This window comes from Haliotis asinina, chromosome 10 (genome assembly GCF_037392515.1).
Source record: "Haliotis asinina isolate JCU_RB_2024 chromosome 10, JCU_Hal_asi_v2, whole genome shotgun sequence".
Lineage (NCBI taxonomy): Eukaryota > Metazoa > Mollusca > Gastropoda > Lepetellida > Haliotidae > Haliotis > Haliotis asinina.
Window position 1 is genome coordinate 54,559,030 of NC_090289.1, and position 12,408 is coordinate 54,571,437.

Sequence of the window (12,408 nt, forward strand, 5' to 3'; positions counted from 1 at the left end):
ATATTTTCTGTTTGTCACAAATTGTGTATAAAAAATTCAAAGTAACTCTCAACATGATCTAATCTTGTTTCTGAAAAGTCACTGATGTGCACGTAGATGGCAAACACACCTGTTCCGGGCTTAGATTCTCAAAGTTCTCTTAGCGCTAAGACAGTTGCAAGTGAATCTTAATGTATGGTACTAACGACTTTGAAAATCTAGGCCCACGACATCACACATATTACCATTCACAACATATGGTGCTATTTACTGGTAAGGTGGTTCATCAGAGTTCCTTGTAAGCCAGTAAGCTATGATTGCTGGTTTGAATCCCTGCATGAGGCATTCTTTCTACATCAAGTTGACATCTACCTATGACTAAGGTACTGCCATATACCTCACACTCTCACCCACTCACTACTTGCACTGACAGACATGCATACAATGTGTGAAGCTCATTTTATATGTTCCCTGCTGGGATTTCAAGGGAATATGCAAAACAACGGCATAAAGACGAACACCCTCGCTGAACGGAGTCATACCAGCTATGGATCAGCTGCTACTACCTGGACGATGGACATATATGAAACTGTAAAGATCTTACTAGTATGATGACCACATTGTCAGCGTAAGAATTTAACAAAGCATTTGAAACATTAACTAAAACACAGCCTTAAGTTTGAGATGTGTTAGCAATGTGTAAATATTCATGTTTGGGTTACCTGTCACATCAAGGTGTTCCAGGTTGACGCAGTTGGACACGAGTTCAAACAGGGCCACATTGGTGATGTTTGAGCAGCCTTGGAGCTCAAGGTATCGCAGCTCAGGGCACCGTCTTGCAATAGTATGAAGTCCTTTATCTGTTAACTGTTCACAGCCATTCAGAATGATCCGTTCCAGGATCACACAGACTTTGGGCGTATTGTAGCTGAGACGCCTTGTGAGATATTTTAAAGCCTTATCAATATTAATGGTTTCATTGTTTATGACTATACTTGTCCACAGGAGTGGGTATTCCCAGATCAGTCTGTACCAGCGCTTACAGACGCGCGTCACACGACACACATGGTCTGTGGGAAGGTTAAGTAGAATTCGGAGCATGATATCATCTGTAAGGAGTTCAAATGGTGCTGGACGGACATATTTCCCTTTTGTTGATGTAGAGGACAGAAACCGACTCGTGTCTTTTAATTCTACTTGTTTCATGCTGGACATCACTGACTCCATGGACTCGATGATCCGTGGATCATACACAGAGTTCTTGAAGGAAGACCTTGACTGGCGCATGTGCATCTGGACATAATTATTGGAAGTCTTGGCCTCTCCAGGAAGGCGGGCCCAGGTCACACTCTTTGTGCCAGAATCCTGAGAGGAGCTGGACTCACCCTTGAAAGTCGTCATCGTTGCGGGTGGGTAATTGTAGCTCGCAACATCCGACGCAATCCCCGAGCTGGAGTCATGAACAGAGTCTGGGGGTTGGACTTGGTCTGAAACAAGAACATGGTGATATAGGAGGTGTACCTATCTGGGTTATCATTCAGGTTTCAAACCTATAATCTTCTTTCTAAACCACAAACATCTGATACCTCTCAAACCAGAATCGGAATATTACATTCTGAAGAGTCCTGGGCCGACTTGCCCAAAGCGATCTTATTGCTACGACTTTCTTAAACTTTATGTTGGAGAATGTGAGTTACAATCATTGTAGCACGAAAATCGCTTGTTCAATTGAAGCCTGGTAGAATATAGATGAATATACACCATGCGTAGTACTTAATTCCTGTGAGATGTACTTCTCATAGTAACTATAGTAACTTCAAAAACTTGATGAACATTTACGCCACTAGCATCCTTCTGCATTCAATGACATCTAATGTACACTCAGACCATATGTGCACAATATTCCCTTCTTTATAGCTTCAGATTCTGAATACATTTAAAATACAAATGAATGACTTAAACTTTTCTCATCAAATACCACAAATTATCACAATCCTGTTCATCTTTCTGTAAACATAATTATTTACTTTATAATTTAAGGCTACAAAGACTGTAACTGAGCATTTGTAAATAATCAGTTGTTCCAGACAATACTTTCAAATTTTAGCTGTATTCACTGACATAATGGCAGAATGTTTATTTTGTCTCTAACAAAAATCAAATCCCATCACCTCACAAACAGTATCTTCAGAGAATCATCCTTTCATTCTTAATGAGTTATTTCAAGCTGTGATGTCATTTATGTTTATATTTACTGGTTGCTATGTACATCAACTGCTATAAACAGGGAGAGGCAAATTGTGTCCAATATTCCGGTGACATCAGCTGCAATGGCCACGGAAACTATCTGACATGGATGACTGGTGACTCCAGGGGAGCGTAGCTAATGACCCACCTGAGAGAACGAGATGACTCAAGACACTGTTTGCACTCAGCAGTTAATGTTATACACATAAAGGTGGGATGTGCCAACAAGGACAGTAATTGAAGTGATCTTAAAGGACGTTTGAACTCCCCACCATTGCCTTGAAAAGGATGAGTTTAACTATCTATAGGATATCTGAAGTATTTTATTAATAGTTTCGAACACTAACAATATATTTTAGGTGACACATACCTGAAAGGGGCTAGTTTAACTGTCAGAAGGATAGTCAAGGTATTTTATTATTACTGGCTGGACCACTAAGATATTCCAAGGCTTAAAGAATGCACTGATACACTGGTTCCTCAAGATATTTAATACATGCACCAGTATACTCAATACATCATTGCAGGAATCATGTTACAAGTACTTTACTATCATGAATCATCTGGGACTTTTCCAGGAGTTTAAGCTATGTACCCCAAGCAGGTAAACTGGGAAATATTTACTATTATGTTCAACAACGGAAGTTTAGTTTCTTTCAGACGTAGGCTTGTTTTATCATTGTATTTAGAGATAACATTCAAGGAAATAATATAGGCATATCAGCCCCTTCCTAATATAGGCATTATTCAGCCAGTTGTCAGTAAAATATACCTTGGTTTATATGTCATACAAGGAACTATTTGCATCAGAAACTGGAATATCTTTAATTTCCTTCAGTTAATTTTAATGACATATATTGCAGAATTTGGGGTGAACATCAGGCGGATCTAGTTAACTCCCTGTAATTGAAACAGCTGATGGCTATAAAAGCTGTTTCATAAGAACATACGATTTTATGAAATGAGTATGTTTGTTTTGTCAGGAGCAGAGTATCACTGCATCTGCTGGAAGCTTTGGTTACATGTTCCAGCCTTACAACATACAGTAACTGCATACAGGAAGTCAAGACACTATTATAATGGACCATGCGAATGAAATACAAGTCTTCAACAGACTTTGCATTGTCTCAGCTGACAACAACAACAACTGATTAATATTCTATGTAACAGAGATCAAGACAACATTCAAACAGATCCCTGGTAAGCAGTAGAAAGACTTGTCACTAATAATAGTAACCAAAGTCTGTGAAACAATCCTCAGGTGATAGACCAAGATTTGGGAATTTACAGTTCACTGGGAAGTGCTGCAAAGATACATTACTGATCTCAGTGTACCAGAATATCTGTAAAACAGTCCTTAGGTAAGTGGTACTAAGACATCAGTTAAACGGTTCTCTAGTAAGCAGTACAAAGACATATCAGTGTAACAAAATGTGGTTTAACTTTTTCAAGGCACAAAGATGTGTGTTGAATAATTCTTGGTTAAGTCTACTTCCACCAATATTTGTGTGAAATAGTCATGAAGGTGGTACAAAGACATCTCTGAAATTGTTCTTGCCAAGGTTGTGACAACAAGTTCTTCAAGGTAAGGATGTCAGTCAATATGCATACCATTTGCCTACTCTATTAAATCTCTACAGTCCCACATTCTTGACTGTTACTGTCACACCCTTAATTTGTCAAAAACATCCTTGTTTTTCATGTGTTTGTCATCTTAAGGCACTATGGATTACTACTTCCCTAAACAAATACTGAGGTTTGTCACTTGAGCTGGGAGGATTGACGAGACGAGCTGGGACTAGAGATGTGGGTGTTGCTGTCGTGTATACAACTCAATCTGTTCCCTCACTCATACACTACCAACTTCACTTGGAAAGTATACCACATACATTTTATCTCAGTTTTTTCATGCCCATTTTGATTACCATATCTTAGCAATATTTAACACTAAGATTTGGTTTAACTCATTGTAGTCATATGAGAATTGAACTTTGGGGTACTATAATGAGTTAATGGCATGACTATTAAGCAATCTGAGTGCCCTTTTTCATACTGACTACAAAGATATCAATATGGATACATTAATATAACATTAGCTTTTCACTATATTACTGACAGTAAACTGCTTCAAATATCCCACCTCTGTACTATAACTACCTTTTGACAGAAGGTGTTATAACCTTCGTATTGACATGTTACTGGTGTACAGATATCTCTGACAGTCATTCAGTCACATTATACTACTTCTATGCCTCTTTTACTGAGGGTGCCACAACCCTATTATACCACTTTTACCAAAGGTATCATTATACACGACTGTCATACCACAGTTGTGTGTTAACAGCGCCTGCCACCAAGAATCTCACTAATCTCTAGTTCTATCAAATGTATGAACACAATTTGAATACAAACTTTTAATACATTTGACAAGTTGAGGTAGGATGATGGTTATAATGCTGTGACTTTAAGATGTTTAACAGAACAATACCAAGTAAAGCAAACTCAAAATACAAATTATTTCTTTTCCCTTTACTCATTGGTTATTATCAAGTCAACCCAGTTGTGTTTATTTCTTGTTTTACAATTTTTCTTGATTCACGTTGTCAGCTGATGGTAATAAATAGAAAACAGGTGTGTTGAATTACCACAGGTTGATGCCATTGGTGGAGTGTTAAGTACAATTTTCTTATCACTAGCCATGTTTTACCTGTTTACAGACAAGGCTACTGATCTGTTATAACATATCGTCAAGTACATTAAACCATTTTATATAGAAATGTTGGTACACTGAACTTTTAGTCTGCATTCATTTAAATTCAGAAAATTACTAATTTAAGAAAACATTTTCTACATTTTGTCTTTCACAGGCAGGTAGCATCCATAGGCCATGTTCTTATAAAATGTCAAGATTTAGAAGTTCAGGTAAGCAATTTATTTACTTGTTTTGTTCTTCCCCAGAAAGTACACGTGATGTATGGAAGAAGGCAATGCAATACTGACAATCAAAGAATATATTTTTTGCAGAGCATACAGCATGTCCCTAAAAATGCCTTGAATAACATTATTAACAACCTATAAACATTGAATTGAACACACAATTGATTTTTCATTCCAAAACAGGAGTGTCTTGCATAACACAAGATAAACTGGTCTATACTAAATCTTTAAGAAAAGGTGGTGTTAACTGTCATGTAATCATTGGTTTTCTAATAATAGAAGTGAACATTTGAAACTTGATCATGTGCACACACAGATGGTAATGGCAATCAAACTGTTGATGACTTGGAAAGCATACAGGAAATATGACTCGTATTCTCCGGCACTCATGTGGATATTATTGCATATACAATTACACCCCTGAGATTGCTTCAAGCCACAGTTCCGCTTTCTGCAGTACCAGGGAACATGACTCTTTGTCCCTAACACTTGTCTAAACACAATCATATATGTGACATGGGCTACATGTGCTGATAGCTGCACGACCACTTATACATATATACCTTGATTTTAAAAATTATCAAATCTCCTGGTTATACAGCATATCAAATAACATTACAATGGATCCATTTGCAACAATTTCTGAAAAGGAATTAAAACCAAACTGGATTTACAGCCTGAAGTGCTGTTGACATGATCTGTGTCCAGGACAAAAGGAAGAAACTGCACAAAGGAACTGAAACATAACACATTTGCTATGAATCTAACATCAGGGGTAACTTTATACCAAGCACTAACAAACATGAGTGAAGAAAATGTCCTACACACCTATGCATGAAAAACCCATGTATAAAACTGGTCTGAAACGTGTGGGATAGATTTCCAGGTCCATGATTGTCTCATCTATGCTGATAACCAAAGATTGATTCTGACAGACAGCTCTCCTTACTGAACTTCACTGAAATGGTTATCTGCCAGATGCTCCTACAGTAGACTCCATGGTAACATATTCTGGGTGCACACACTCACTCCTACCCTTATTGGACTTGATTCCCCACATGGGTACAATATGTAAAGCCCATGTCCGGTATCCCCTGGTATGATATTGCTGGAATATCGCTATAAGCAGTGTAAAACTAAACTCACTCACTCACTCACTCTTGGACTCCTCTACTGACAATTCTCAATGGCTGCTACTCAGAGGTGACTAAATGTCAACTCACTATCATTTTACTATTGAAACAGTTTGCTGTTTAACTCTGTACACAGCAATACATGGAGGACTGTAATAATGCACTGATTGACATCGTGACCAATGAGCCATATCATTAGGCACCAGGATGTGTGGTGAACCATGTCAATGGACTTCACATCATCATCAACAGCTGCCCGAGATGTGTTCTAACCCTTCCTGACTATGGTGGTGTTGGAACTGACTTAATCCATGCATAAAGCTGTTGTTCTGCAACTCTGTGGACTGCTCTAATCCCAGTAGTCACTGTAGGACATCTGGCTCTGCCTTAACCATATTTTCCTATGAAACCTTCGGTGTAAGGTCTTTAGGCTAAAACCTTAGACAACACTGTATAATCTTGTACATATCTACAACAATAGGTTTACTGTGTTACAAGTAACCAAAGTGTTCACTGGATCACCTTCTTCCTAATTTAACCTAACAATATTTATATTTTATTTTTATCACTTCAGAAGACATAAGCAATGTAGTTTGTGTCCAGCCCTACAAGAATATCTCCCCAGTATGTGTATTCAGAAGCTTCTGTACATGGAAGAAGAGTGGAAGTGTTGTCCAGGAGCACCGTCTCCGCCCCTTGGTCTCTGTGGCGAACAATGCATCTATTCATACATGATTAGTAGCAGCACATTCAGGAAATTCAATATTGTCTTGTTTGGGGCAACAGATAGATGACAATGAATCCACAACGCAGTGCTAATTGTACCCTGAGCTACACACACAAAACACACTGTGATATTTGTACACCAATTCATCCTTGAGTCCAAGACAAATGGAGAACGGATATACAGTTTGCTGTATAAATTTATCATTCTAATACCTGGCAATAAACATTCCCAGAACCTATAAAAGTGGTCCAACCATGGTGCATCAACTAGAGCAATAATTCCGTAACATGCCAACTGAGTAACTGCCTTGTTGAAAAGGTAATAAAAACAGTGTGTTTAACTGAACGCAACCAACCCGTCACAACTGCCACTTCAAACAAATGTATGAATAAAGTCAACATAAATGTTTGACTTTGATCATCTTCTTTATTGTCAAAGGCAACTGTGTATGACTGAGTAATGGGATTCTATCCTATTGTCTGGGATGAACGTTTTGGCCATAACAAAAACATGGCTTCCCTGCATAGCCAGTTCAGCAACACCGGAAAGGATACGTGCCAACCAATACACTGAGGTATGCATGTGCTAAGAGGCAGAAGGGTTTGTCTACCCCTGTGGCAGACTATTCTTGCAGTTTCCCCAGCCCCTAATGCTGCATACTTACTGTTGACTAAAAGTTATTTTGAGGAAGTCTCAAATACTAGTATCTCTACTCAGTGTCAGTGTTGGGGTTATGGATGAATGACCATAGCTAACCTAATGGTAGTAGAACCAGACACTGGAAAATGTCCTCTGATGATGCCACTGGAGCTGTGTTCAGACACTGACAGTGGTTTGCCAATCCAAAAGTAGCCTTTGACAGAGCTACTTGTCTTGAGACTAGTTTTACACACTATCACTAGTTTGCTTGTCCCAAGAGTAGTATTGTAAGACACTGGCATGTATGTGTGCAGCTAGTCTGCTTGTCCTAAGCCTAGTGTTACACAGTTACACTCATCTATATCCGTTAGTTTATATCTAGAAGAACTATTCGCCATTCGTGAACTATAAATCCTAAAGACCCATATGAAACAAACCAGGTGACTAGTTGGCTGAAACTAAGTGTATGTATCTTTTTACTAGAATCCCGAACAAACAATTACTAACAAAACACAGAAAATACAAGAACCTACTAGTTCTGACAGACATGATACTTTTGAGGTTTCCATTTAAGGGTTCACCTCATGGCCATATCACTGAAGTGCACAATACTAGTTCTGCACAATAATACAGGTATACTGGTATATAGCAAAATGCTTTTTAAACAATATCTATTGCAATATTTCTTTCTGACAACCGGTATATTAGGTAAAGAACATGTATGAGTTAATTGTGATAATCGTTATGGCCTTAATTACAATCTACACATATCATTATTCACAACAGATGTTTTCCATGGTTATTCAATGCCAAAACTACACCCTGTAATACTACAAATTGTATACAAAGGAACTAGTATCCATTACTACGCAACCTAATTTTTAGGACCAGTACATATATGTTTACGAACTTATAATGAAGTAAATTGGACTGACATGCACAATTAGTGCCACTCTCTCTCTCACGCACTTAAGGTCCCATGTAATATATCGCAATACCGACACCCATATCACAATATACTGCAATATAATTTTGTTGCCAATAAACAGCCCTACACAATACACTTATTTATTCTACATAGCATGCCATACACAATTTATCACATCCCATATGTCAGTCTATTACGTCTACTATACAGCCTACTGTACAGGAGGACATGTCTTTAATCATAAACACCTAGTGCAATGTTTCCATTTTCAGTCAGCCATACACTGCACAAACATATCTATGCATATGGCATTAATGAATTTCAACACCCAGAATGTACCTGATATCTATGATGTACTAACAAAACTTCACATTTCAGAAAGTGGGATACATTGTCACATATACATGGTGATATTAGTTACAAGTGGAAACACATTGTCAGCATGTATAAAGACCATGTACATGTTGGCATGGTTTACAAAAAATGTCAGACATATCTGTTATATGTGCAGTTACCTTCCATGTATATCATAAAGTGAAACATCATACATCCATTATATACTTAACAGTGTCTAGCTGGTATGTCATAAACTTAAATGTCATACACAGCTATCATATATATCTATGATTATTCACCTGCTATATCATTAATTGAATTATGCCATACAGTGAAATAGTCGGATACACCTCCAGTCTATAGTTATGTTTATTAGCCAGGTATGTCATACAGTGAAATGTCAATACACATCCAGGATATATTTATGGTTATCAACCACTTGCATCATACAGTGAAATGTCAATACACATCCAGGATATATTTATGGTTATCAACCACTTACATCATACAGTGAAATGTCAATACACATCCAGGATATATTTATGGTTATCAACCACTTACATCATACAGTGAAATGTCAATACACATCCAGGATATATTTATGGTTATCAACCACTTGCATCATACAGTGAAATGTCAATACACATCCAGGATATATTTATGGTTATCAACCACTTACATCATACAGTGAAATGTCAATACACATCCAGGATATATTTATGGTTATCAACCACTTACGTCATACAGTGAAATGTCAATACACATACAGTGTATAATATGAGATACTGGCAACTACCTGGCAATCTAAAGACAGTCTACTCCCAATAGTTATATTTAGAAATTATCTAACCAGTATCTATGAAGGGAAATACCTCACATATCCAGCACATATCCACTTTTATCTCCCCAGTAGGTTATAAGAGAGTGAAATGTGATACCCACCTAGTGTAATAAGCTCCATGCCACATCACTGATAGTAACAATCCATACAATGTGTGTCACTTTCCTGTCAAAGCAGAAATATGAACCTATGGTATGCAGGGCAGTGGGGAATACACAGCATATTAACTGGCCTGGCACAACCCCAACTGAGACAGGCTACTGCTATCAACCTCAACATCGGAGGTGCTAGTGTTTGTCCAACTCCATGTTCAAACATATCAAATCCTCCAGAAACAATCCCCCTGACAGGATTACTGTGTGCAGCTCAAACAAGAGAACACAGAAAACAGTCACAGGATCTCAGGCCTTAGGGAAACAGCATAAGAAAGTATAACTACTTAAGATTAATGGCTACAGAAGTCAGAGGGTTGGGCTTGAGTGTACATATTTACCGGACTTATGCTTCCCATAGAAATAACTTACTCAGGCATGAGAGGAGGCTTTCAGGTTGAATGGCTCAATTATATCTTTGCACGTTAATTGCCCTTACCTACATATACGAGAGAAATATTGGGTGGAAGCAATGAATGTTACATGAAAGTAGCCAAGCATGGTGCTGACCTCCGAAACCCTTTGTTGACAGGTGTCTCGCTTCAGTCGGCAGCCCAATCCTGCCTCTCAGCACTCACACTCATGTTTGCAGTGATAGTAACAATTCAATAAGCTCCCAAGTAATGTTAAAATATGTTACATATTTACACAAGTATGTACGCATGATGAATTTACCTTTGAATTTAAGAACAGACATGTACATTTTTTCAAGTGTGCCATATGACAGTCCTAGGAAGAGTGAGTTTAACGTCACATCGGCAATATCTCAGCCATATCGTGACGAGTCCTAGGAAGAGACATTCATTTCAGATTCAAGTGTGTTAAAAATAAGAATACTCAAATTATAAAGTACATGTTACAGATTATGTTTCAGTAAACTTTCACTTGTTTGATATGGTTTGCCTGTGTGAAAACATAATGATAAATACCAACAGAAGGATATTTTCTAAATCAATGTGTGATATCATGAGGACAAGGATCCACTTTAAGTCTCCACCCTGTCCTAACTCCATGATACACAATGAGAATTACTATTGTTGCAGTGCAAGTGGACCATATTTTAACAGTACTGTTGTCTGTTTAACTATGCCATTACCAATTTAACCATGCCACGATCAGTTTAATCATGCCATTATCTGCTTGACCATGCTGTTAGGTGTTTAACAAGCCATTATCATTTTAACTGAACGGCATGCTATGCTCTTTGCGCAACAGTAAATATGTACACTTTATATAGAGAAAGAAGTCTTGTAAGATTTAGTTGTGGTTGAACAAGAATGTTTTGAGTCTTGATTTAAAGATGGAGATGGAAGGGGACGACATGACATGAAGAGGTAGTTCCAGAGGGAAGCTGCCTGTACACTGAAAGGTCTGCCGCCAAAAGTCTGCAACTTGTATTTTGGGACACTTGGAAGACCTTTGTCTTGAGATCTGAGAGTTTAATCATGCCACTGTCCATTTAACTATGCCATTATCCATGTAACTATGCCATTATCAGTTTAAATATGCCATTATCAGTTTAACCATATCACTGAAAAGCTTTTACATTGTTTTTCAAACCATGTAATCGTAATCCATATATCCTGATGCTATATGCATGAATTCTCCAGTCACCATTTCTCCAGTTGATCCATGTCTGCTCATATCATGGAGTAGGTTTTCTGACATGAATTTGACTTTCATGTGTCCTACCTTGTAACATGGTACGTGGTTAGAAATTACCTTGTAACTTTTGGGATACCTTTCATATGATGACAAAGCATTTACAACTGCTGTCAGAATGACCAAGTCAATGATGACCTCAACTCTATACCAATCCTCTGGTTAAATGATGCAAGAAATATGTATATAGTACTTACATAGAGTATACTGTAAGTATAAAGTACTTATCACTTGTTTATGGCAGGACAGAGTGGATCAACACTTACAACATACTGCAATCATAGCCTTAGAAAGTATTTGATAACATACAACCATGCATAATCCCTAGTAAAACCTATATCACTATCCACAAAGTTGCCTGATTGTTTGCTCGGGAGCTAATCCCTGAGCTGTAAGGGTGGATTACACAGCTTAGTGCTTAAAGACATCACATGGCTGAACAGTGGGAGCCTCATGGTTCAGGAGACTGCAAGGTCAGATGTGTACAAACAGTTGGGGCCAATGAGCTCGCAGACCATCAGACCATCCCTGTCACATGACAATAGACCAATCCAGTCACATGACAGCAGATCATCCCAGTCACATGACAATAGACTGACCCAGTCATATTACCATAGGTCAACGGGATCAGGTAATCAGGCTCACAGATTTGGAGTGACATGAATGGCACATCTACACGAATAGATTCACACTCATCATGCTAATCACTGGATTGTCTGGTACAGACTCCAGATTTTTTACAGACCACCGCCATACAGCTGGAATATTACTGAGTGTTGGCCCAGTCACATGGCAGTAGGTCATTCTAGTTACTTGACTAACATACC

The 12,408-nt window shown here is 38.1% G+C and overlaps 1 protein-coding gene across 2 annotated transcripts in view; it reads right to left on the reverse strand.

Moving 5' to 3' along the window:
• LOC137298935 (F-box/LRR-repeat protein 7-like) overlaps positions 1-12,408 on the reverse strand; it is a 56,937-nt gene that overhangs the window by 4,544 nt on the left and 39,985 nt on the right. For both annotated transcript variants that reach the window (XM_067831318.1, XM_067831319.1), the window contains exon 2: positions 702-1,466. In XM_067831318.1, the coding sequence (XP_067687419.1) occupies positions 702-1,466 (765 nt within the window). The remainder of the gene's footprint in view (positions 1-701; positions 1,467-12,408) is intronic.